Genomic DNA, 27,435 nt, shown 5'->3' with positions numbered 1-27,435 from the left:
TAATACAGTTATTGTATTTTTCAGTTCTAAAATTTCTGTTTGGTTCTTCTTCTTTATATCTTCTGTCTCTTTGCTGAGTCTTTCTAACTTTCTATCTACTTCAATAGTGTTCACTCTGACTTCTTGGAGCATGGTTATAACAGCTGCTTTGAAGTCTTTTTCTGATAATCCAACATCTGTGTCATCTTGGGGTTGGCATTTGTTCCTTTTCTTTTCCCTTGTGAGTTAAGATTTTCCTTGTTCTTAACATGCCAAGCAATTTTGGATTTTATCCTAGCTATTTTGGATCTTATTTAAATCCTAAGAAGTGTGTTGGGTTTTGTTGTTGTTGTTGTTGTTGTTAGCAGGTACTCAACCAAATTAGGTTTAGGCTGCAAGTTCTGCCCTGCCTTCTGTGGGGTGTGGTTCCAATACCAGTTTAGTTTTCAAAGTGTTGGCAGTGCTTTGAGGAACAGTCTCACGTGTGTGCCACCCACTGGCCAGTCTGAAATCTAGGTGGTAATCTGCACTGTAGCTCAGTTCTCAAAGCCTGGATCAGCTGTTTAGCATCAGATCCAGGCATACACAGCTCAGAGGTGACGCCTGAGAGTCACACACAGGAACAAGTAATGGGAGAACAAAGAGGAAGAAGAAAGTAGTGGGGATTCGCCCTATGCCCTTGGGATCACAGCTACTCTGGTGAGAGATAAGAGTTTCCCTCTCTCAGAGATTTAGACACCTGCTCTGCTGACTAAATCTCCTTCACTGTGCAACCATCACCACTGCCACCAGAGTATTGCCTGGGGGCTTGGGCCAGAAAAAAGGGGAAAAAAATAAAAGCAACAGGGGCTGTCCCCTACTCTCAATAACCCATAGGGGTCCCCTTTCCCTCTCCTTGGTCCAGAAATAGAAAGCTTCTCATGGAGCTCTTTCTGTCCACACCCAGTGAGCACTTCTGAGTTTCAGGCTGCCTTTAAGTCCAGGATGGGCAATACCAGAGGGGTGAAACTTGTCATTCTTCCTTAATCCGCCTGCCACCATTTATTTTTCAGAATCCTTTGATACCTGCTCCAAGAATTCAAGATTTATAGTTTTATGCAGTGGGAGACAAGGTGGGGATATGCCTACTCCATCTCCTCAGAACCAGAACTCAAAATCTTATCAAAGAGGAAACACCCACCTCCTTTCGTTGATGTCTGAAACTGCACCATCAGAGACCCGCTTCACGATGGCAGCCATTTTGTCAGTCTACTTCTAAGGACCAGGTTGCCCATAACTCACCCAACAACAACCCAAGACACAATCTGCTGCAAACACCCAGGTCTCTCCTCTTCCCCACCCAGGCTCTTCCTAACCCACCTGTGTGCTCACAGGGAAAGTTCCCCTCACTTTGAGACAGAATAGGAGAACTCTCCCCTGCTAATGACGCTCCCTGATTGATGGCAGGGCCCGCACGGCAGGAGCGGCGGACCCAAGCCAGTACCTTGGAGAGCTCCCACCACTCTCCTGGGGAGGAGGAAGACAGAGCTGTAAACCTGGCTGACACTGTGAGGCAGGGCTTTCCACTCTATCATGATTTAATCGCTTGTTTACTTGTCTGTCTCTATGGGTGGGGAACTTCTTCAAAGGGGCCAGAGCCTTGTCCCCGGTTTATCTCCAGAGTCCAGCACTGTACCTGGCATGCCAATAAAGAGATGATGAGTGGATGCATGAACGATGTTATGATCTAATTCTTTCCCCTTGGCCCCTCTTCTCCCAGTCCTTTCTTGCCTCTCAAGGGCTAAATTAATTTACCATTTATTGGGCATCCTCTATGTGCCAGACATTTTGCATTTAATATCTCATTTAATCCCCCAGTGGGGGAGGTAGTATCATTCTCTTTAACTAATTAAAAGCTTAGGCTAAGAAACTTACTTGACTAAATCACATAACAAGTAAAATGGAGAACCCAGGATTTGAACCCAGGACAGTTTGTTTCAGTTGTTCATCATTCTTGGTCCTCCCTTTGCTTCTCCAATCTCAGCACCACCCCTGGGGCTTAGGCACCACCACGCCCATGGCAGAGACTGTTTATTATCCCTCCAAATCCATTCTCCTCATATTCCCAATTTTAGCTGGGCATCTGGAGTCACGTAGAATAAAAACTAAATTTTCCAGTCTCCTTTGCTGCTACGTGTGGTGAATATGTAAGTAGAATCGATACATGCAACTCTGTGGAGTGTACTCGAAGGGAGGGGGCACTCCCTTCCTTGCCCCTTTCTTCTTCCTGTTGACTAGGAAGTGGATGTGACTCGCTGCTGGTACCCAAGCAGCCATCTCTTTCCATGACACAGAAACCATCTACTAAAGATGGCAGAGCAAAAAGACAAAAGGGGTCTGAGGATCAGCCCTAGACTGATACACTAAGACTTCTTTTATGTGAAAGAAACAAATGTTCACTTTGATTTAGCCACTGTTATTTGGGGTTTTCTGTCAATCTGAACTTAATCCTATTTAATAACACCCCTTACCTGGATGACCACAAGAGGCTTTACATAGCCTTCCCTCTTCTTTCATTGCAACCTAAGCTATCTTACAAACCACCTCCCCTTTAAACACTACTTTTCTCATGTCTTTCCCCAACTTATAAACTTTAAGTGGCTCCCTATTTCTTACTGAAAGTAATTCCATATTTATTACCCTGACATTCAAGGTCCCACTAGTAACTGGAGTCATCTTGTCTCACAGTCTTCACACATGCTTACTGTGCTAAACAGACTGGTTTCTGTGAGGTCTCCATCACATACTATCTTGGTCAGGGTATGCCAGCTGCTGTAATAAATAACCCCCAAATCTCAGTGACTTATCATAAGCAAGGTTAATTCCCCCTCATGTCACAATCTGATGGGTGAGAGGTAAAGTTCTGTCCCACATAGTCATTCAGGGACCCAGGCTCTCTCATCTGGTAACATCGCTATCCTCAAGTTGCAGACTCCAAGGTTATCATACAAGAGGAGGAAAGAGTATGGAGGATCAAGCAGAAGAATTTATGGGAAGCCTAGAAGCAGTGCTCATTAGTTTCATCCATAGTCTGTTGTCCAGATCTCGGTCACATGGGCCAACTGAACTGCAAAGGTGTCTGTGTCTGGGAAATGTAGTTTTTCTGAATACCCTAGAGAGAAATGACAGTGCTTTGTTGAATACATAACATTGTCTCTGTCACACATGCCTTACTCTTCTTAGCTCTGAGCCTTTGCATATACTTTTCCTCCTACCTTGGAGTGCTTGCCTTCAGTCCCTGCCAAATCCTCCCCATTCTTGGAGGCCATACAAAACCTCTTCCTTGAAGCTCTCCCTGATTGCTCTCTCCCCTGAATGAATAAACCATGGAATTTCTCGAAACATGAAATTTGGCACAGTTTGTTTTTATGTGTGAGGGTCCAGACAGCAGCTAGAGGACACTGAGAAGTCAAAGACAATGATTTATATACACATGTTCAAAAAATGTTTGTTGGAAGTGAACGTTATCAGAAATTATACATATTGAAACCTGATAGGATGCAATAAGAACACAGAATCACTTGATGTTTTTGGCCAAAGATGCATAACTTGAATCTAATTATGAGGAAAGCAACTGAAATTGAGGGACATTGTACAAAATAACTGGCCTGTAATCTTTAAACATGTTGAAGTTACAAAAGTCAAGGAAAAATCAAAGAACCATTTTGGAGTGAAAGAAGCTTCATGTGACAGAAACATGACAACTAAATACAACACGTGATTCTAGACTGCATCTTTATGCTATAAAAGATATGATAGGGACCGTGGTCAAAACGTGAACAGAGTCTGAGGCTAAAATGGTAGTAATATATTCATTTTAATTTCCTGATTTTGATGGTTGTATTGTGGCAATGCAGGAGAATGCTCTCGTGGGTAGGAAATAGTAACGTATTTGGGAGTGATTGGACATTAGGTCTGCAACTTACTTTCAAATGGTTCAGAAAATACATAGTTATTTGTAACATACTTCCAGCTCTTCTGTGAGTTTGTTGTTGTCTCAAAAAATAAAATACTTGTTGGAGGAAAATATCAGTAAATCTCCGAGTTCAGGCAAAAAGGCACATTTCACAGGCGAGCCTCGTCTCTTGTCCCCTGGGCCCTGCCCTCGGGATTTCAGCAGTAATTATCACCGCTTTGGTGTGGGCTGCGGATGGCCCACACTGCAGCCACTCCCCCTCCTCCTTCTCTCAGTGAACCCTAACTTTGCTGGGGCTCAGCAGTGTGCCCAGCCTCTGGCGTGAGTCACTGGTCTAAGCCAGGTGTGACAGACCACTCCTCTTTGTCAGACACTGCAGTTCCTGTTCCAGGCAATGACTTGTTAGGTCTTTCAGATCAGCCCTTCTTCTAGAAACAACAAAAAGCACTGGAAAAATCCATTTTAAGAAGTAAACTTAAAAGCTTCAAAAAAGATGAAAAGACAGCAGGGAATACCAAGCTAATGTGGGGATGAAATCTCATAACCCGAGAGGTAAGCACCAATGCTGCTTATCCTGAGGTTCTTTGCAGACACTGTTCATTGGGCTTTGGTTTAGGGGATGTTCCAGATGAGAGGCACAGAAGTCAAAGTCCGCCAAGGCCCAGGTGGGGGGATCTTCCAGGAGGCCCTCCCTACAGCAAGCTGGAGCCCCACCCCGAAGGGTGCACCCTTGGGGTAAGGGTGCCAGAGGCTGGCTTTCCCATACTCCCTTGCAGTTCGGGACGACTGTATGTACGACTCAATCCTAACCAATGAGACATAGGGGAAATCTGCGGGACAAGTTCTGGGAATGACTTTTCTCCCTGATGAAAGGAGAGAGGGCATGAGGGGAGTCCCCTTCTTCTCTCTCCTTCCTTGCAGCTCCGGATGCTGTCTTTGGAAGTTGTGATGTGGTGCTCTAGCAGCCATCTTGTGACCATGAGGTGGATACTATGAACATCCTGAAGGTGGCAGAGCTGAGGGATCTGTGAAGAGCCAGGTCATTGACCAACACTGGAACCACTTCCAGACTTTTAGCTCTTTGAGAAAAACCATTTAAAGCCACTTTGGGTCTAGTATTCTATTCCTTCTAGTGGAAGACATCTCTCTTACTTGAGAAAAACAAGTATACACCACAACTGTGTGGCTGGGGGCTTGTCTGCTCTCACTTCCATCACTTATATACCCTCAGAGTCTCAGGGGCACCCCCTCTGTGAATTCACTGGGATCTCAGGAAGAACAAGGAAGGTAGGGGAAGAGTAAATATCCAAACCCCTCACCCTCATAGGCTCAGAAAGTCCACAGCTGTTTATACTCGACCCTCATGTCCTCTGCCACAGGGTTGCTGAATTCAAGGTTAAGAGGGAGATCCCAGTCCCAGTCTCTGTCTCATCTCCCTGCAGGATTTGATTACATATCTGGGGCTCCTTTGTTTGCTCTGTGAAGTGGAGAGATTGATCCCTGCTATACCTGTGTCTCAGGGTTGACATTAGGGTTGGCTGAGAAAACCCCTTATCCTGCTTAATTAAGCCTCTTATCCCTTGCTGGTGCTTTACATACTTTATCTCCTTTAGTGTAATCCACCCACATCCTGAGGGGTGGGTATTATTAATGCCCAGTTTACAGACAAGGAAACAGAGGTTCACTGAGCTTATATGACTTGCCCAAATCACACAGCTCTTAAGTGAGTTAATAAACTTAACTCACATCTGTCCAACTTCAAATCATTGCCTTTTCCCAGCCCCCACCCCACCTCACCATGATGGGCAGCTTGGGGCTGGGGGCATATATAAGGTCAGAGGCAATCAGGGAAGACTTCCTGGAAGAGGTAGGGAAAGCCAGGCCTCGAATTCTGGGGAGAAATTAGAGACAGATGAAAAGCCAAACACCCTTGAAGGAACTGAGTTAGAGCTTCAGAGCTTGGGAGGGAGGGAGTTCCAGGGAGATGGGGCTGGGGCTGGGAGGGGGCCAGTGGGCATAACTTCGAGGGACAGGGAGTAGAGCCTGAGGCTAAGCACCTAAACTCAAGAGGCAAAGGGCTAGATTACCTCCCAGCTCTGCTACTTACCAGGTATGTGACTCAGGGCAAGTTTTCTAATGTCTCTGTGCCTAGTTTTCCCATCTGGAAAGTGAGTTTGATAATAGTAGATACCTTATTGGTTTTAGCTACAATGATGTCCAGTACTTGACAAGTGTTATTATCATAGCTCTCCCTTTCCCCTCCTGCAGATTTGTTTGGCCAGTCGGGGTGCCACAGAGAGCGCCTGGGTGTGCTCCACCCCTCAAGGCCTTGGTCCTTCTGCTGAAGATGCCCACTGCCCCCAGAACTCCACCAACATGGGCTTCCTCTAACCCCAGCTGTCCTCCTCCCTCCCCTCTTCTATGTGGGAGAATGAGAGAGATAAGAACCAGAAGCTTCAATTAAAACCGAGTCGCTTGAACAATAATGGAAAAGTAATTGAGCTAAATTGAAATGTAATTGGGAAAAAAAACCAACAATCATGGCTTAACATGAATTTAGAAACCAGGTTGGGGGCAGGGGACTTTCTACTCTCTCGTCTCCAAATCTCCTTCTTTCTTCCCCATCCCTCAGGGGACCCCATCACCTCTCAGTCCAGGGTCCCCAAAAGCTCCTTCCTATCTTCCCGCAGCTCCTCTCTACCCTCATCCTCACCCCCAGGCTTCCTAGACAGTGCTTCTCAATCGGGGCAATTTTGCACACATACACGATCCAAGAGACATTTGCCAATGTCTGGAGATATTTTTGGTTGTCACGATGGACGGTGGGTCAGTGCTACTGGCACCTAGTAGGTAGAGACCAGGGACACAAGGCACAGGACAGTCCCCCACAGCAAAGAATTATCCAGCCCCAGATGTTAACAGTGCTGAGGTTGAGAAAGTGCCCTGCTCCAGCTCTCCACCCTGCCTAGGCCCAGCCCTCAACCAAAGGACCTCTAGTTTCCTCTCCCCTCTCCAGCATCAGGAGGCACCCTCTTTTTTATGTGTCCCCTGTAAATTTCAAGACCTTCACCCTCAGCAGAGACAAGGGCAGATGTCTTTACTTTATGGGGACCACTTATCTCCCCCCTGGGGAATTCACCCTGACTTCCTTCCTCTCTTCCCATACCTTTTCCCCTCTCCCCTTCTTCTTCTTTTCTCCCTCTGTCCAACTCCCTTGCATGGGCCCATCTGGAGACCAAGCAGTGGACAGGATGACCTTTCAAATCTCCCTGCCATCTCTATCACCCAAAAAGCCCTCCACGGCCAGTCCTTGGAGAGACCCATCACCACGCTAGGATGTGGAAGCCAGAAGTGTCCTTAGAGATCATCTTCATGGGTGGAAGGGGAGGGCATGCCCCCTCCAGACTCCCTGTCCCCACTCCAGCCACTGTGCTACCTGGGCATCAGGAGTGAGGAGCTCCCCGTCCTCAGGCCCCCTTCCCCTCTGTCCACATCGAAAAGTGGACCTGCCACCCACAGAAGCAGGGCCTGCCCTCCCCCACCCCTCCATCTCCTCCCATCTCTCCCCCTTCCTGGCCAACTTCTGAGCTCTGGTGTGTGACACCAGTGCGGGGGGGCAGCGGGGGGGCGGGGAGGTGAGCTGGAGGTGCCAGTTTGGGCTCCTGATAAACTCAGAAGTCAGCCGGCGTGAAATGAAGAAATATGGCTCCCGGTAAATGTTTATTTTCTATCAGAAATTAGCAAACCAAATGTAATTAAAAACAACTCTGTGTGTGCCTTCTCCACTCCCACCCCCAACCCCAAGTCTAGAAAATGACATCTCAAAGTACTGAGTCATAAAGACCGTGTCCTAATTAGCAGGCTGCCCCTGCGGCTAAGGCCACCTCCCTCAGACTCCCCAGGAAGTGGCTGGTACCCCGCAGGGGCCAGACCTATGAAGCCTCTGCTGGTCCCCTCTCTCCTTTGGCCCTCATCCAGGTCTGAAGAGCTTGAACCCTGAGCAGGGCCCAACAAGGTTGGAGGGACAGCAAAACACACCTCTCATCAGTGAGTCTGATGGGAGAGGCAGGACCCCAACCTCCTCCTCTGCCTGGCAACCACCTGTCCCTGGGGAAGCAGCTGGGGTTGCTCATTGAAAAAATAGCTTTGGGAAATCAGCAGAACCTGATTCCCTCACTTTCTAGCCCTGTGACCTTGGACAAGTCCCTTTAATTCTCTGAGCCTCAGTTTCTCTATCTGTAAAATGAGGGGTTGTGAGGCCCCCCTTGCAGATTCACCAGATGTGTAGTGAGCCCCTACTATGTGCAGGACACATACAAAACAAACATACAAAATCCCTGCTCTCAGGATTTACCTTCTGCAGAATGTGGTAAAGTGTGTAGCACACAGTAGGTGCTCAGTAGTCGAGAGTGTTCTCTCTCACGGTCTCCATTCATCATCAGGCTGACAGAGTAGTCCTGGCAGCGTTGTCACCACCTAGTCTGGGTAATAGTTACCACTCTTTATTGAGTGCCTACTCTGTGCCTGGCACTGTGCTAGGCGCTGCTCCTCCAGTGTGGCTCAGCTCGTTAAAGGGCTGGCTTCCAAGACTAAGGCCTGTGCTGCCGCAGGATGGGCACCAGCCCAACTCCCAACTGCCAGCACCTGCAGCTCTTTGCCTGCTCACTCTCTGGAGCAGCCCAAACCATCCTGCTGTGCTCACAAATGACACCTCCTCTGGGAAGCCTATCCTGATTGCTAGAGCCTGCTCAACTCGGCCCCATGGAATCTGGCTTCCTTCAGCTCTGTGTAGACTCTGCTTTGACACTTGGCACAGACCTCCTGGTGTTAGAAGTTCTATTTCACATGTCCAACTTCAGCGCATCATATGCATTGATTCTTCCTTCCTCCCCCACTTATGCCACCCAAAGTTTGGGGTTCAAATTGTGGCTCTCTCACTTAACAGCTGTGTGACCTGGGCCAAGTGATTTAACTTCACTGAGCCTCAGTTTCCTCATCTGAATACCATGGATGATAATAATAGGAATTTATTTCATGTCTGTTTCAAGAAATAAAGGAGATGAGGCAGATAAACTATTTGACAAGTTGCCAGGCACATTGTGAAGGAAGGAGACAGCTGTGCCCTCCTAACTGATAATTCTTATATGGTCTTCCCAGCCCCCACCACTCTCCTGGACTGGCATACCCCTTCTTCTGGGGGATGGACCCCACCTATCCAGCTCTGAGATCCTGGTAGAAAGCATCTATCAGGCACCTCCCCCACCGTTGGCCATAGATGACCAGTTGAGGAGTTAGCCTGTGCCCAAAGCGGGGCCAATCAGAATTCTTCCCTGGGATTCTTCAAATTGAAGCTGGGAGTCACGAGGGAGAAAGCCGCAGTGCCTACCATGTGGAGGAAGAGGGTCTGAGAGACTTCAGTCAACAGGCAGAGAGGTAGAAACCAGAGGGAAAAATGACAGAAAGTTTTGGCAGCATTTGAGTCCTGGGATCCAGTTGTCACCAAGGCTCTCCTGCCTGCTCGGCCCTCCCTTCCCTTGATTATGAGAGATATTCTGAATCCTTCTCATAAGTCCCCCCCCCCCTCCTTTTTAATTTTTTTTCCCCTTAGTTCAGTCATTTAAGCTGGGTTTCTGTCATTTGCTCCCCATCCAGTAGTTCTGGCCAACAGAGAACTCCCAGGAAACCATCGTTCTGGAATCTGCCCGAGAACAAAAGGGACAGGACTTTGTGAATGGAGAAGGGGAGGTGAGAGGGCCTCTGGGCATGTCCTCAGAGTACTTCCTGTTTTCCTTCCTCACAAAGGATATAGTGAAAAGAAACTGTAGCCCCAAAGAAGGCTGATTAGTGATCAAGAAAAACTCCCCAATGCCATGAGCATGAAGTTCAGAAGCTGAGAGTGTATATTTATTGCCATGATAAGTTAGTGGAGGGCAGCATGGGGCGGGGGGCTGGCCATGAAGTACTCTAGAACCTTGACCTCAGGTGGGGTGTCATTGCCCCTTTCTACCCACTGGCCACAACTGAGTGGCTGGGGGCACTCCTGGGAGGCAAGGGGGTGGGCAGGGGCCTCCATGGAGCCAGCCCAGGAGAGGCTGCTGGTTTATTGTCTGCGTATCTTTTCACTCCATTCTCCAGACTGCTCAAGGAAAATTACTTCCCTAATTGGCTCTTCTCTCCAACAAGCTGTAATGAGGCTAAGCTTCATTCCAAGGGTGCTTAACCACCCTCTGCCATCACTGGATGCCATCTGCAGCCCCTGTCACAGTCATTGCCCAAATTAGAGGGGGTTAGGAGCAGGGGGGAAGACCAAATATTCTTGCCTGCACTGGTATCAGAAGCCAGGCACTGCTCTGGTCCTGAGAAAATAAAGGGGCCAGGAGACTTGCCCTCAGGGGATTCCAGATTTAAGAAGGCTGGGCGGGAGGAAGAGACACAGCCTTGCCTTAGAGAAGCCCCGGTCTAGGGGGGGAGATACATTACAGCCCTCAGAAAGCCCCAGTATGACGGGGAGACAAAATTCTGCACTCAATAATTTCCAGACAGGGTGGGGGAGACAGCCCCGCCCTCAGGGAGCCCCAGTCTGAGGGGAGACACAGCCCCACCCTCGGGGAGCCCCAGTCTGAAGAGGCCAGATAAGCACTGTCCTTGGATTAGGAAATACTATTTTTTCCTTGGGTCACTTACCCATTGGACAAGTACTTATTGAGCATCTACTGGGTGTCATGCTGCATTTCCAGCACTGGATTGAAGAAATAAGTCTAAAGAAAAAGAATAAAGGCCCTGCCCTTATGGAGCTCACACTGTATTAAGAAGGAAGCATTACCCACTTTCCCACAACCTCCATTGTCAGACCCAGCTCCAAGTATCTAGACTTGGGCTGCTGCAGGCCGCCTTGCAGGAGAGGCTGGTTTTATTAAACAGGATAAAACTAAACCCCTATAACAGAGAATCCAAAATGCAAGTAAGAGGATTATAATTTCCTCGATGCAGTTTGAGTGCCAGGGTGGTAAGAAGCTCTTCTCTAAAGGGGATGTGGAGACCCTGACTATACGCTCCTAGTCTGCTGGCCTCCATCACTTCCCACCACATCTCACAGAGAGAGCTTAGTCCCATGGTTCGTGGGTGCAAGGGAGGTTGAGAACAATGTGCAGCTGGGCAGCCATGTGCTGCTGGGCTACTATCCCATCACCGAGGGAGAATGGTTTGGGTTGTCAGCTAGCAATCTACTCCAGTATGAGACTTCATTTTCCCTGACATTCAACTACGCAGTCAGCTCCTGGGGTCAACGATCTCATCCACTTTACCTGTGCCCACACCTGGTACAGCACTGGGCGCTCAAAATACCTCTCAATTCATATGTTGATTCAGAACTAGGAAGCTGATATTATGAATTCTCTACTGATATGTGCCAAACTCAAGGGCTTAAAACAAGAACCATGTTATTTACTCTCAATCCTGGGAGTCAGCAATCTGGGCTGGGTTCTTACCAGGGATTCCTCACGTGGCTGCGGTCAGTGGCTTGACTGGGGCAGGATGTTTTCAGGTGAACTCACTTACACATGTCTGGAGGTTGGTGCTGGCCGTCAGCTGGGCCTTGTTGTCTCCAGCGTCTAGCAGGAGAGCTCAGCAAGAAAGCGAGAAGAGAAGTTGCAAGGCCCTTGAGGCTTTAGGCTTGGCCGTTGCCCGTGACTTCTGCTGTATTCTACTGAGCAAAGCCAGCCCAGATTCAAAGGCTGGGGAAGCAGTCTCTGTCTCTTGATGGGAGGAGTGGCAAAGAATGTGTGGCCAGTTAAAACCTGGTTGTCTGGGACTTCCCTGGTGGTCCAGTGGTAAAGAATTTGCCTTCACAATTCAGGGGACGTGGGTTCGAGCCCTGGTTGGGGAACTAAGATCCCACATCCTGCGGGGCAACTAAAACCCGCACACCACAACTACTGAGCCCGCATGCCGCAAACTGTAGAGCCCATGCACTCTGGACCCGGGGCGCCACAACTAGCGAGAGACAACCCGCAAACCACAAATAGAGAGAAACCTGCACTGCAACGAAAGATCCTCACACCTCAGTGAAGACCCCGCATGCCGCAACTAAGACACGATGCAGCCTAAGTAATCAAAGAAAATAAATAAATAAATAAAATCTGGTTGTCTATTGCTGCATAACAAACCACTCCAAAACTAAGTGGCTTAAAACAATGACGGTATTTCTTTTGCTCATGAATCTTCAAATTGGACAGGGTTTGTGGGGACAGATCATCTCTACTCCACCAGCACTTCAAGCTAGGGTGGCTTGAAGGATGGGGGTGAAATGATCTGAAACTCACTCAGGTGACTGGGGGCTGATGTTGGCTCTCAGCTGACATCTACCTGGGGCTGCCGTCCTGGACACCTATTTGTGGTCCCTCTCTGCGGCTTGTGCTTTCTCCCAGCATGGAGATGGGTTCCCAGGGAGAGTATCGAGAGTCGGACAGAAAGAGAGTGGCAGATAGATGGACCCAGGCAGAGCTGTATCACATTCTCTTGGTGGAGGCAGTCACAATCTACCCAATTTCGAGAGGAGAGAAAATAGATTCACTTTTACATATATATATATATTTTTAAATTTATTTTTGGCTGCGTTGGGTCTTTGTTGCTGTGTGCGGGCTTTCTCTAGTTGTGGCGAGCAGGGGCTACTCTTCGTTGCGGTGCACGGGCTTCTCACTGCGGTGGCTTCTCTTGTTGCGGAGCACGGGCTCTAGGCACGTGGGCTTCAGTAGTTGCAGCACGTGGGCTCAGTAGTTGTGGCGTACGGGCTTAGTTGTTCCACGGCATGTGGAATCTCCCAGACCAGGGCTTGAACCTGTGTCCCCTGCATTGGCAGGCAGATTCTTAGCCACTGCGCCACCAGGGAAGTCCCCAAAATAGATTCACTTTTGATGAGGAGTGATCAGGTCCTGGAAGAAATATTGCTGAGGCCAATTTTGCAAAATACAATCTAGCACACACTCCTGATTCTTCATCCATGTACCCAATTCCTGTGGTGCCCAGGAGTGCCAAACACAGAGTGAGGACCATTCACACAGAGTCTCTGCTTCCCAAAGGAAGTGAGTCACTTTGAAACCCCAAGCGTGGGAGACTGACAGCCTATCTTCAGAGGCATCAGAAGGGGGCCCGGGGGAGATGCCAGTACTGATGCCTGTCACACCCAAGAACAAAGAGAGAGTTCACATTTCAGCAGGCAGGATTCTCATTAAAACCTAAGAAGGATTTTTTAAAATTAATTAATTAATTTATTTATTTAGGTTGTGCTGGGTCTCGCTGCGGCACATGGGATCTTTGTTGTGGCACATGGACTTCTTAGTATGTGGCACGCGTACTTAATTGCGGCACGCATGCGGGATCTAGTTCCCTGACCAGGGATTGAACCCAAGCCCCCTGCATTGGGAGCACAGAGTCTTACCCACTGGACCACCAGGGAAGTCCCCAGGAAGGGTTTTTCTAAGCACAGATTTGTTCTGAGAGACATGCTCTCACTTGCCATCGTCACTGTTCTCCCTTCCTTCCTTCTACATCACTGGTTCAGTAGGGGTAGTCCACGTGAGAGGACAGGTGGGCCAACACACAGCCCCCCAAAAGTAATGTCATTGGTGCTCTTTGCTTTTTGGTTTGGATGCATGTCTGGGCAGAGGAGGTGCTCACAAAAGTGTGTTGGATGTGAATGTCTAGACTTGCCTTATTCTCCCACTAGATCATGAGCTCCTGAAATCTGGGGCCTTGGCACATGGCACAGTGCTTTCTACAAAGTATGTGTTTATACATGTTTGATGAATGAACAAGTGAATGAATGAATGAATGAGTGAAAAAATCAATGACTGCTAATTGCCCCCCATATCTTTTCTCACTTTCTTTTACAGTAAAACAAAAATTATAATTTATTGCTAGACACATAGCAATGTAGAATAGAGCATGCGTTTCCCAGTCTCCTTTGTAGCTAGGACGGGCCAGAACTTTGTAGCTAATTCTGGCCAATGACATGTGAACAAAAAAGTGTGGGATATGTTAACTTCCAGATCACACCTTCGAAAGAGAGAACAAGGCCCTCTTGCCTTTCTCCCTTCCCTCAAGCTGAGATGTGATGCAGTGGGGACACCTTGAACCATGTGGACAAGAGAACACCCCAGGGCTGGTGAAGCAATGAGCTAGATGGATCCTGGGTCTCTGACATCTCAGAGCTGCCACCCCAGCCCTTGACTACTTACACTCAGACTATTTTGTGAGAGAGAAATAAATTCCTATTTAACTTAGCCACTGTTACATGGGGTCTCTGTTAGAACATCCGAACCACTATCCTAATCAATTCAGTAAGAAGGTGAATACATGCATGAGTGAATTTGTGAGTAAGTAAATGACCAACTGAATGAATGTCTAAATTGTGCTGTTATGGTGACAGCAAAATAATAATAATAATATTTATAAAGCTTTAACAATTATGACACTTGTTTACTTAACAAGTAGTATGAAGGGGTCATGGGATGGTTTCAGGAATGACTCAACAGCTCAATCATTAAGGACCCCAGGTTCATTCTACTTTTCCACTCCACCATCTTCAGAGTGTTGGTTTTTATCATTGTGCTTGGTGCCTCATGGTCACAAGGTGGCTACCACTGTGCCAGGCATCATGAGCTCACACAATCATGCCCACGGGCAGGAAGCAGGATGAGGGCCAGGGTGGTTAGATAGGATTATTCTCCAGAGTTTCCTTCTTTCAACAGGGAGGAAAACCTTTCCCAAAAGCTCCCAGCAGACTTCCTCTTGTATCTGTTGGTCATAACTGGGTCACATAAGCCAGCTCTAGCTGCAAGGGAGGCTGAGAAATGAGTACCTCAGTTTTTCAAGCTCTATGGTGGGAGGTGGGCAAAAAAGAAGGGAGTTACTGTGACATCAGTAACCAGCAATGTCTGCAACAGTGGCTAAGTAGGTGAATGAGTGAATAAATGAACAAATACTACATAGTAAAAAAAAAATGCTACTATGTCCTCTCAGGATCAGAATCCAAGAAGGGAGAAGCAGACAATGGAGGGAAAGGGATAGAGATGCTCCTGTTTTGTTTTTTTTTAATTGAGGTATAACCAATTTACAATGTTGTGCCAGTTTCAGGTGTACAGCAAAGTGAATTTGCCATACAAATACATATATCCACTCCTTTTCTCCTTGGGCTTAGAGGAAAGAAGGAGGTCAGAGTTTCTGCAGTCAGAGTGGGTGGAGAGGATGGTAGGCTCAGAAATGACTAGATGGATCCAGAGTGGACAGGGAACCTGGAAGCTGGGCGGGGTGACCCACATGACAACAGGGGAGAGAGAGAAATCCACCCTGGCCTGAAGATGATGTAATTCCTGGAAAAGGGAACAGGGCTCAGTCAAACCTAAGAACCTGGACAGAGCCTGGGGGACAGACAAGGGTGCTGCGTCCCAGATGTGGGCAGTGGCCCTCAGATTAAATGTGTGTTGCAGGAATCTATCCTCTGCTAACCCAGAGAGACAAACAAACAATGATTCTGGCTATGAGTGATGGTCCTTCATGCCCAATTCTTTACCCTAATAGCAAATAACACTGGAAGTCAGAGCTTTAGGACCCTAAGAAAATCAATCAATCCAAACTCCTTCCATTTTACAGGTGGGAAGATTGAGGCTCAGAGACAGGAACTAAAGAAAGTCCATGGCAAAGCCTGGGCCAGAACCCAGGTGCCAGGACCCCGGTGTCTACCCCTCCCATTGGGCATTACATCGCTTCTCAAGGCAGAGCCACGGCCTCAATGGAGTGACTCAAGGGAGACAGACTGGGGTTCCCCAGCCCATTCTGAAATGTTGGAGTGGGGAACAGAGCCCTCACCCCATTCTGCCACAGCCTTCCCCCCACCATCACACAAGATGCAGAGGGTTGGTAGGGGACAATGGCTGGCCAAGAGGGGGTGACCTGCCTGCAAGGTACTGAGCTCCTGGCCACTGGCACAGTTTGGGCAGGGCTGGAGGGGTATTTTAGGGAAGACTCTGGCCAGCCGTGGAGGGGGTGACCAGAGGTCCTCTTCAGCGCTGAATCTCCAGACTGAGTCAGTTCTCACCAGCCACGAGGGGCCGGGCCCTGCTCAGGTCTGGTGGCAGCAGATACCTCTGCCAGCCCTGGAGGCTGTCCCCATGGTGACAGGTAGGTGAGAGAGAGGCAAGAGGAGAGACGTTTGGAGGCTTCCAAAGGTGTGACTGTGTGCCAGCAGGGGTGTGGTTAAGGCCACAGCGGAGGGGGCTCCCACAGAGGCAGGCTGCTCACTTCCCTCAGAGAATGGGGGTCTGGACAGAGTGTCGGAGACAAGGACTCCCACCTCACCACCCCACCATCACTTCTCCACAGGCCAGGAGGCACCAGACGCTGCACTTGCCTCCTGCCAGAGCCCCCACAGCGGTAGCAGCCTGTGTGTGGGGGAGATTGACCTGCTCTGCTTCTCAAGTTTTAGACAAAGAAAAAGGGCCTCAGATTCCCATTTCAGCGGGAGGGGAAATGGGGAATTTTCACCACCCCCCTCCCCCATCTTGTCCCTATCTCTGTACCTAGGGTGAAGAGGTGAAGGGACATCTCTGAGACCCAGTTAGGTCCTGCCTCCCACCCACTTCCACCCTCACTCCAGGAGAGGATGTCCAGGGTTGGCCAGTGACCTCCTGGAAGACTTCTGGGTTTACTATGCTGTCGCCACCACCAGGGTAGAAAGGCCAGGCTGAAGAGGGCTTTTCTGATGCCTCTGGGGAGCCATGGAGGGGAGGAGCTCCTCCCCGCATCCTTGTAGCTGCCATCCCCCAAACCCCCAAGTCCACATGTAGCCACCTCCCACTCGGAAGCCATCCTCCCTGAGGACTGTCCCTCTTTCCTCCTCTGTCTTTGGCTCAACACTGATGTCACCCCACCCTGCTAAGACCCCCTGCTTTAGGTCTCAGCCAGACCCCAGTGGGTCCCACTCATCTCCCACCACACCACTGGCACAGCCGGCATCTGCCCGCCAGCGCCCCACAAGGACCCTGGCCTGCCCCTTGGCAGGGGTGGGCCCCAGTTCAGGGATTGGGGGTGCGCCTGGGTAACAGGGGTCCCCAGTGCTGGGAAGGGGGACATAGACAGAAAGGTGCTCAGTCCCACAAACAGAAACAGGGCTATGTCGTTGGGGTTCCCATTGACCCCTTTGGGGGAGCCCCCTTTCTCGGGAACACCCCACCCTCTCACTTCATTCAATCCCAGAGTTGGAAGACCCTTTAAGTTTAAAGTTCCCCATCCTGTCCCCCAATTTACAGGGAAACGGAGGCCCAGATGGGGCTGGCTTACTGGAGGTCACAAGCCAGAATTTGGGTCCAGGCATCCCTGTCCCTCCTCTCAGCGCTCTTTCTACTTCCTGGGCTCGGTCTCTGTCTCTCTCCACCTCTCCTCAACCCCTCTCTCTCCCTCTCTCCCGTGGAAGCAGGACACCTTCTCTGACCCCAGTCTTGAGGCAGAGATCAGCACAGGCCTGGATGCTTCCAGTCAAGGGTCTGAGAGTTTCCAAGGGGCTTTCTGCCACCTGGGTCGGGAAGGAGTCTGGGAAGGGCCCAGAGGCAGTTCTTGCCCATCCCCTCCAGGCCTTGTCCAGGCCACACAGGCCAGCCCTCCCACTCCCCCCGCCCAGTGGGTGTGTTTGTCCACACACTCACCTTGGCCAGAGTGAAGCCTCATTAAATGGCCCTGCATTCATGAGAGGGAGGGAGATGCCAGCACTGCACGGGGGCTGCCAACACCACGGCGTCCAAAAGAGGGCATGCACACGCACTCACCCACGTGCCAACACCCATGCACGCGTTCACACACTCACACATGCACAGGGCTTGGGCATACCTCAAATGTTAGTATTTGTTGCTGCGAGTAGTGTTATTCTTTCTCCTTGGGATTTCTCTTAGTCAAAACCTGGCTTAACAACCCACCTCCTCACTCCCGATCAATGCAGGCCAATTCTTCTCCCTTTCTTTCCAACTATCTGTTTTTATTTGAATACATCAGCAGGAAAAAGATTTCGAGGCCTAAGTTCAAAGCCCTTTCCCAATCTCTGTGATGTGTAGTTATAAAAATAATGCTAAGAACAGAAAGTGACCTTTATGTATAATCTATAGTCCTTGATGACTTCTGGCTTTTCTTTTCTCGAGAAAATAGATTTTTTTCCTGGTTATTAAAAATAATACATGTGCTTGTAAAAGTATTCAGACAATACAGAAAAGTCTAAAGATATGAGTCAGAAGCATCTGAAATTTCACCACTGAGAGAACGACAGATAACCTGGTGAATATTCTTCTGGACTTAAAAAAAAAATGCACACACACACACAAGTACACACAGATATTTTTATATAAAAAAATGCCAGAGTAATAAGCATGCTCTTTTCTAGTCTGCCTTTCTCTCTCAACAATACATTATAGACATCTCTAAATGGCAGCAGCGACGTTCACTGCGTGGACATTTGGCACTCGCAGCCTCTCTGACTCACGCTCTACTCTACTTCTCACCACCTCACAGTCGAGAGTGAATTGGTGGGTGTCCTGGGAGGTGGGGACACTGAGAGTGGGGCTCTACTTAGCACAGCATGTGTAGGTGGAATGGGGCCTTGCAGAGTGCTGAGTCCATTCGGCCGAGATTTGGCTGGCCTCAGGAGGCCTCAGAGAAATGGGAAACTCAAAATATTTTTAAAGACCAGAACTACTAGAGAGACAGGGTGATGGATGGAGTGGTAGGATTTGCATTTGCGGGGGGGGGCCTGCCAAGTTGACCTCAGAGCACAGAGACCTGCTGGGTGCTGACAGGGCTCCATGCCCAGGAAAGGTGAATTTGGGAGCAGGCAGTTCAAGAAGCAGTATGGAGGGATACCTCCATGTGGGGTTGGGGTGAGTTCAAGAAGAGTTTCAGCTTTTTTCTTGGATTTATTTATACCCAACCTCTTTCTAAAAAGGTATTATAGTAGCTTTCCACAAAGGACATATGCAAAAAGGTCAGGCAGCTAGAAATAGAAAATCAGGCCCGGGAACAATTTCCATCTGAAGTGAAGGGCCACACAGGAAAGGGCCCTGCTTTTCCCAGCTCCTGGGGATGAACCGGTGAGAAAAGCAGAATGATCCCAAAGGGGAGGAAGAGGAGAGGATCTGGCTGACATAAACAAACACTGCACCAAAAGTCAGAAATCTTGGGCTTCCCTGGTGGCGCAGTGGTTGGGAGTCCGCCTGCCGATGCAGGGAACACAGGTTCGTGCCCCGGTCCGGGAAGATCCCACATGCTGCTGAGTGGCTGGGCCCGTGAGCCATGGCCGCTGAGCCTGCGCGTCCGGAGCCTGTGCTCCGCAACGGGAGAGGCCACAACAGTGAGAGGCCTGCGTACCGCAAAAAAAAAAAAAAAAAAAGTCAAAAATCTAGATTCGTCTCCAGGTTCTTTCCCTTCCTAATTGTATGAGCTTGGGTAACCACAGCATCTTTCTGAGCCTCAGTTTCCTCATCTGTAGACACGAAAGTAAAAATATCTGAGTCACCACAAGTGCATAACACAAGACTCCGCTCCTGGAAATTACCTGACCCACCTGTACAATTTGCATTGAGACCCGCCCTTGGATGGGATCAACTTCATGGTGCACACCCTGCATAACTGTACCCCTGGGAATAGATCATCATTAGAGGAGGAAAGAGAGGGAAGAACCAAGGAAGTACGTTTATGGTGCCTGCCAGCCCCTTGCCCTTCTGAAGTGGGTCCACGCACAGTCTCTCTGAAGCAGTGGCCCACAGGCAGCCATGTTTTATATTCATGACCCCCTCCTCCAACCCAGTGGATTGGATCAGGGGTGGCACTTAACCCAAGGGCAAGTTATCAACAGGTTTCCCAGGGATGTACGTATGACCGGGCACAAAATGGTGGGCCAGTCGAGTGGGCTCTTTCTCTCGAGAACTTGAGTCTGTGAATGCTGGGAGCTGTCACTGGAAGGTTGTGAGGGAGACTTAGAGCTGGAGATGTCTGGAAAGCAGAAGTCATGAAAGCGCAGACACTATGAGTCAGGAGAGAACTGCATGGGTAAAAAGAAGCAGATGCTGGAAAATGGCTGAGTCACGCCAGGGTGGTTAGCGACTGCTGTTGTAACAAACCATCTCTAACCTCAGGGACTTAAAACAACACTTATTTTATTTTACCCCATGACTTCATGGGTCAGGAATTTGGGCAAGCTGGGCTGGGCAATACTTCTGTTCCCTGTGGCATCAACAGAGGTGTTCAGCTTGTGGATGGGCTGGTCTGGAGGGTGCAAGGCAACTTCATGCCCATGTCCGGTGCTTTGCAGGAGACGGCTGGAGGTCTGGACTCAGCTGGGATGGTCTACTAGAGCCCTTCACGCAGCCTCTCCAGCATGTCGGTCTTGGGGGAGTTGGATGTCCTACATGCTGGTTCAGGGCTCCCAGAAAGAACATTCCAAGAGGCCTGAGCTGAAGCTGCAAGGCATCTTCAACTCAGAATGTCACATTCTATGGGCCAAACAAGTCACCAAGACCAGTACAGATTCAAGGGGAAGGGAATTAGAGTCCTGTTCCCTATAGGTAGGATAACAAAAGATTTGTGGCCATCTTTACTCTGCCAGGTGAGGAGCCATAAACTCCTAAAACTACCTTGAATGCAGAATACCCATCTGGTTTAAGAAATTCATCCCTGTTATGGCTCTTGTGTTTGGCTTTCTGAGAAAGTCTATCCCCCTCACTACATAGAGCCTCACAGTAATGCTCCTGTACTTGAGTGAGGTCGAGTGAGTCTCTCTTCCTGGTACCCAATGAGCCAACCCAACGCAGTGGTGGGCTCCAAGCTCCAGAAGAGAAATCCCAGGTGTGGCAGCAACAAGTTACCCAAGGTGTGAGCTGACAAAGGTGGGCATGGAGCCTGCAGTCTTGTCACCTTTCTGACCCTGTTTGCCCATCTGAAACAAGGAAATGAAACTCTCTGCTCTACCTACCTGTTACTACCGAGTAACACGATAAAGTCTCTTCCTGTTCTTTGCCTGATCTCCCGGTAGTTCATATCATGACACATCTGCCCTTGATTTGGGATCATGTCACAAACCTTCACAGGGAAGTGAACGTTCCCCATCACTGCCTGTCCCCATGACCTTGGCAAGCCTGTTTCTCCCAAGGAAAGCATAGGAGTAGATGATTGAAATAAGTGACTTTAAGGACATCCCAGCTGTGAAATTTTAGCATTCTGAGAGGTCTGGGAAAAGGGAAAGGTTGGCACAAAATGATTTGGGGGCAAGTGGGCAGCTAACTGGTGGTGAATAAGGGAGGCCAAGTAGAGTGCAGAGTGGGGCTTACGGGGCCAGGACAGAAACAGAGATTGGGGGTTGGGGGTGGGCAGTACAAGGGTATAGGAGGGATGGTGGGGCTGGGTGTTGAGAAGGGAAAGGGCAGAGTTCTTACAGGTAGTGGATCAATTTTATTCCTCCTTCTTTGTCTTCCTTCCTCTTCCTTGAGCCTTCTAAGTTTTTTTCACCCCTCGTGGCCTGTGCGTACTCTGTTTCCTCTGCTTGGAAGATTCCCTCTGCCCCCCAAAGGCTAACTCCAATCATTGTTTAGGTATCTTCTAAATGTCTCTTCTTCAGAGAAGACTTCCCTGGAGCCCCAACCCAGATAAGACCCTCCTCTTACCTTTTTCCAGAGCACCAATTTCCCTCACAGCATTAATTGTGCTCATAAGGATACATTTCCCAGTGCAATTATGAGCTTAGTGTCCACTAAACAGGAGCTTCCACGAAGGCAGCATTTAGGAGTTAGTTGGGTTGGGCACCAGGCTGCAGGTCCCCACTGTCCACGCCACAGAGCAGGAGCCATGATGTTGGGGCCGAAGGGAAGAAGGGCTCCCTCCAGGGGCCTGAGGGGAAACCCCAGGCTCTCACCCATACCCCCTCCAGGCCCAGCCCACCTGCCGCCAACACACACCGCCTGACCCGGAGCGCTAGAACACCGCAGCTTTATTGATTGAAACAACCGCGTCCGCAACTAGAGGTTACATCTGGGGGGTGTGGGGGGGAAAGGGGAACAAAGAGGGGGCAGAGGCTGGGGCGGAGACAGAGAGCAAGGCAAAGGGGTGAGGATGGGGTCATGTGACTAAAACAACCCCAGTCCCTTTCACCCGTTAATGAGGGTCTCCGGTTGTGCTTTTTACCTTGGTGGTAGGGTGGGCCTGGGCACGGAGGGGTTGGCTTTCTCCCAAGTCTGGAGGCCGCAGGGCTGGAGCAGTCCCCTCCTTCCCCTGCCCTTTCTCCTGGGTTGGAGGTAAAGGCCTTGGTGAGCTGGCTACCCTGGGGCAGGAAGGATGCTTGGAGGCCATGGGTGCAGAGGGGTCAGCAGAGTTGTGCTGAGATGGTGATGATGTGAGCATCTGTGGGGGGATGCCAGGAGCGAGGGCATTCCTAGGGGTGCCCCTGGGAAATGAATGCAGGTGACATGAGGGGAGGGGCTGGTGGTGGGCAAGGGCCATCTCTCTGGACCTCAGCTTTCTCACCTGTACAGTGGGGACACTGGATTAAATGGTCTCTAAGGTCCCTTCCAGCTCTAAGGGTCAAGGGATCCCCAGGAAAGAGTGGTCCTTCTGCCCTAACACACACCCTCACACACACACACTCTTACTCAGGCATACACCCTCTCTCTCTCACACACACACACACACACACACCCTCTCATCCACGCACACACACAGCAGCACTGACTCAACAGAGAGGGGGTGCTATCCTGCCTTTGGAATTGAGGAGGGCTCCCCTGAACCCAGAAACTCAACCAGTGGCCCTACAGGGACCCTCCATTGCAGGTTCACCCACCCCATTCCTGAGGACCCTGAAAATACCCCCGTCCCCCTTGAGCTGTCCAGAGAGAGGAAAACACAAGGATTAGCCCTGCTCCCCCAGGTTCCTCTGGTCCTTAGGGGGAAGTCAACAGGATAAGGACACCAGGACACATTGACCTTCATTCCCAGCCCAGGCTCATGTGAAGACAGAGGGGAGGGGAAAGAGAGTCCCTTTCATCTGGGAGCCTGGGGGAGGGCAGCAGCCACAGCCAGTGTGGGCAAAGGGCGTCAGCCTCCGTGTGGCACCCAGGCTTGACCTGGGGCAGGAGGGGCCGTGGCCTGGGATGCGGGGCCAGAATTGGGGGCAGGGAGACAGTACCTCTCCCAGTGCAGGGCCCAGTAACATCTGTAACATCTGTACCGGCACCCAGAGAGAGGGATGTTTGACCAAGCTCCTCCTTGCTGCCTGGCATGAGCAGTGGCCAGAGGTGTGACAACCCCAGGACTGTAGTACCTGGCTTCCAAGGCTGGCTCCACCTTAACTGTCTGTGTGACCTGGGGCAAGTCCCTCCCCCTCTCTGGGCTTAACTCTCATTCTTACCATGAGAAGTTAGGATCTCTATGCCCCATCCCAGCACCGACAGCCTGAGCCAGGGGCTTTCACTGAGCATAGGGAGAGGGCAAAGTGAATGAGAAAGAAGAGTCAGAGCTATCCCAGAGAGGGCAGAGGCGGAAGGAGCGTCCCAGGAGCAGGGGGCTTAGTCTGCAGGCTTAGCTCGGCACCCCGGGTGGCCGTCTATGGTTCCAGGGGCAGGACAGCCAAGCTGAGGCTCCCTGTCTCTTACCTGTACAGCACCTGGCCCCAGGAGTCCCTTTGTCCCCCAGACACCAAGCTGGAGGGGACAGGGGTAGAGGACCCTAACACCCTGAGGGCTGACCCTGGACTCCCTGTTTTAAGGCCACAAAATGCCTCAGCCACCCTGACCCAGAGGGTGAGACTGCCACTGGGGAGATGCACTGGATCCAGCCAGGCTGGTCTCCCCCGGGCTGGGGGTCCTCATGGGCCACCAACCAACACATGGACACTGATACCCACTGGCACACAGACACGCATGGCACAGGTGATGCTGACACAGAGGTGCTGACTCATAGGCACACAAACACTGACTCACAAGTCACCCAGGGACACACAAAGACACTCATTCCTTGCAGGACCCCCCACCACACACACACAGGCTAGCACCCCCCTAGGTGCTCGCATCACACACTGTTAATGTCAGCACACACTGACACCCACATCCGCTGCAGACCTGCTGGCACATGCAGACACACGCAAGGACCAAGGATCTCAGCGGCTCCCTCGGGCACTTTTTTAGCCCAGGTCAAGCCACCCTGGAGTCAGGGCTGCCCCGGTCCCACCCCAACCTCCCTCTGGAAGTGCTCCCTGGTGCTCCCCCACTCTGCACTCTCTGTCCACATGACCATGTCCCCTCTCTCCAAACAGACCAGAACTCAGAGGCCATGTGTATGTGCTTCAGCTCAGCTGACATATGCTGACTCCCTTTTCTGTATCCAGCTCTACAGATGTGGAGGTGAACAAGGGAGAGAGGGTCTCCATTATGGAGCAGCCAGAGCAGGGGACAGATGTATTCAAAGGTCATCTGAGGGCAGTAGGCATGGGGCAGCATGGAGCCCCAAGGAGGAAGCGCTCTGATCTCCAGCACCCACGCCAGCCGGGGACCGAGGGAAGCACCTGGCAGGTGACAGGCCAGTGGTTCCTACTCTAGGGTTCTCTTGAGGAGCTTTCAAATATTTCTGATGCCAGGTTGCACTCCAGTCCAATTAAACTGGAATCTCTGGAGAGGGCCCCAACCATCGGTGTTTTCTAAAAGAATCTCTGGTGGTTCTATTCTGCTGGGAACCACTGATTTCTATAATCCATTCCGCTAGGCAAAGCCCGTTGAGAGATTTCCATAACAGACCCACTTGTGATGGGCATGAGGGTGGGATGGGGTCAGGGGAGGGTTGGAAGGCTCAGAGGAGGAGCTCACAGTCTAGTTGGGACAACAGACCCTGCACAGATGGGACAATTAAGAAGCAATACCTGCAGAAAAATGGCAGCACGTTCTGGGAACCTGGAGCCACTCATTTCGGACAGAGGCCTTGGCTGGGCCGGGAAGGCAGCCACGCTGGTCGGGTATCAGGAGTCCCCACTCCAGCCCTGGCCTGGCCACCCACCAGCTGTTGGTGATGATGATAACACCAGCCTGGCAGAGCTGAGATGGGCAGCGCTTACTTTGGTTTCCTGCCTGCCTCCTGGCATTGCAGTGCTGCCTCTTCTCTGCAGCTGTCCCCACCAAATGCTCCAGGAGGAGCCCTGTGACACCTCCACCAAAGATGCCTTCATTTCCATAGGGTCATCTGTAAGCTCTTTGTCACCCATAGGGGATAAAAGGTAGAAATTCAGGTGGTAGCAGGCAGCTTGAGACTACAGAATAGGGCTGAAGTGGCATATATAGCCAGCACTCCACAAACATTCATGTCACAAATGAAGATGGACATACTGACCTACGCAGGCACTCACAAGAGACGGGGGTTAGACCCAGCCTCACATATGGATAACTGCACACGCAGATACATATTTGCACACACTCCTGCTAGAGATATACCCACAGTGGTACACAGACAACAGATGGGCCCACACGTGCTCACACGTGCACACCCACACAGCCACATGCACACACACGTGATGACTCACCCTGGAAGGGGTTGGGCTTCCTCTCTCCCATGGACCGCTAGGAGGGCGGCTCAGGGATGATGGTGAGGAGGAGGTCTAGGTCCCATCATGTTCGTCTCAGTCTCCCAACCCAGGACCAAGGACATGGAGCCCTTTCCCAGTTTTGGGGCACAAGGCTCAGCTCCCAGGGAACATGGTGACCAGCAACTGCCCCACACACCACCCCCAGCCCTACAAACCCCTCCTCCTTCACTGACCCTGGGCGGGGAAGGGAACAGCCTATTAGACAGTGCTTTGCGGTGGAGGAGGACAGGGCAGCCCCCTACACACACCCCGTCCAGAGCACCCCTTCATGGCAAGTATATAAGAAATGGAGGTTCCACTCTACTCCTAAGATCAATGTCCAATATGGGGGCATGAAATCATAAAAGCAGGACTTCTCCTCTGCCCCTCTCGGAGCCAAGCCTCACCCCAGAAAATGGCTTGGCCACCACCCCTCCCCCCTGGCTCAGCTGGGGGCTGAGGTTAGGCCAGCCGAGCAGGGCAGGGACTGTGTTCTCAGGAATACAGCTGCTTGTGGGGCGGGGTGCAGTGGGATGGGGACGGTGGGGAAGGGGTCAGTCTCCAGACTGTCCGGGCCCAAGACCCTGCGCTAGGTCCCTTCGAAGGGGGCACAGTGAGGGGCGGGATATGACATCCCAGGAATGAATGGGTCAGGGGATATTGGTGGCCTGGGCTCTCCGGCTTCTGGCCTTCGCTCTGGGAACAGTTGTGTGCAGCTGGTGCCTCATGTCCTTTGTCGTTCGCAGAGTCAGTCCCGCTTGGCCCTCTATGACCCCGGCCTCCTCCATTCCAGGGGGCCCCAGAGTCCAGCCAAGGGCAGGGCTCCTGTGTCTGCTCCCCTTCTGGCTCCTTCTGGTAAAGCCACGGGGCTGAGCTCAGCCTTGAGTCAGGGACAGGGGAAGGTCAGAAACACACCGCAGGTGCAGCCAGGACAAGGCCTGTGTGGCGCCGAGGTCCCTGGAGTGGTGGATGCCATTCAGGCGAGTCCCGTCTCTGCAGCAAAGAAGATGCTGGCAGGTCAGATAGAAACTTGTGCTTTAATATATCTCTGTGTGTGTGAGCGTGGGTGTGTGTGTGCGTGTGTCGAACAAACGTCTCCGGGGCCTCAGTGCTGGGCCGCTGTCCTTGTTCTCTGCTCATCCTCACAGCCAATGCAGGCCCCCTCACTGGCGGGCGGCTCTGCCCCTGGGCACCCCGGCTGGCATGGGGTCAGTCTTTGGTACGATGCGGACACTTTGGTGTGCCGGGGGCGGGGTGGGGGGGCCACGAAGCGCTCATCATCTCTGCAACGCCAAGAGGAAGATGGCCATGGGCCCCCAGAGCTGTGGGCGGGACTGCCAGGGGGCTCCACTGCCCGGCATCACCACCACTGTGACGGGAAAGAGAAGGGAGACAGGCCAGGGCTCCGGTCAGCTCAGCAGGGCCAGGGAGGGCTGTTCCTCTGCCCCCTCTCTGTGCTCACAGACACACTCGTAAGACATGAGGTGGTGTGCTCTGCCTGCTGGGTCCAAATCCTGGCTCTGTGGCTCACTAAATAAGACACAGAGCAATTCACTCAACCTCAGTGGCCTCAGTTTCCTCGTTTGTAAAATGAGTCTAATAGGAAGAGCCACCCAGAGGACTGTGAGAAATAAATGAGATCACGCATATACAGGTGTTGGTACCTTGCCTGGTACATCGTAATCACTTGGTAAACTCCAGCTGTTATTATTGCAAACATCTGGCCCTCAGTGGCGGAGGGGGAGGGGTACACATTCACACCTGGACACACACACACACACACACACACACACACACACACACACACACACACACACACGGATGTACCCAGACACAGATGCTGCTACTGTAAACTTAGTAAGCTCACAGGAGG

At 50.9% G+C, this 27,435-nt stretch overlaps 1 protein-coding gene across 3 annotated transcripts in view; it reads right to left on the bottom strand.

Moving 5' to 3' along the window:
* Positions 1-21,941: 21,941 nt before the first annotated feature.
* Positions 21,942-27,435, bottom strand: part of MDGA1 (MAM domain containing glycosylphosphatidylinositol anchor 1) — a 57,889-nt gene continuing 52,395 nt past the window's right edge. For 2 of the 3 annotated variants that reach the window (XM_067753111.1, XM_067753112.1), the window contains one exon: positions 21,942-26,931. In XM_067753111.1, coding sequence (XP_067609212.1) covers positions 26,840-26,931 — 92 coding nt within the window. In that variant the 3' untranslated portion in view covers positions 21,942-26,839. The remainder of the gene's footprint in view (positions 26,932-27,435) is intronic. The other variant, XR_010946852.1, reaches the window with a different exon arrangement.

This window comes from Pseudorca crassidens, chromosome 10 (assembly GCF_039906515.1).
Source record: "Pseudorca crassidens isolate mPseCra1 chromosome 10, mPseCra1.hap1, whole genome shotgun sequence".
In the NCBI taxonomy this organism is placed as follows: domain Eukaryota; kingdom Metazoa; phylum Chordata; class Mammalia; order Artiodactyla; family Delphinidae; genus Pseudorca; species Pseudorca crassidens.
This window is presented reverse-complemented; position numbering and strand designations above follow the sequence as displayed.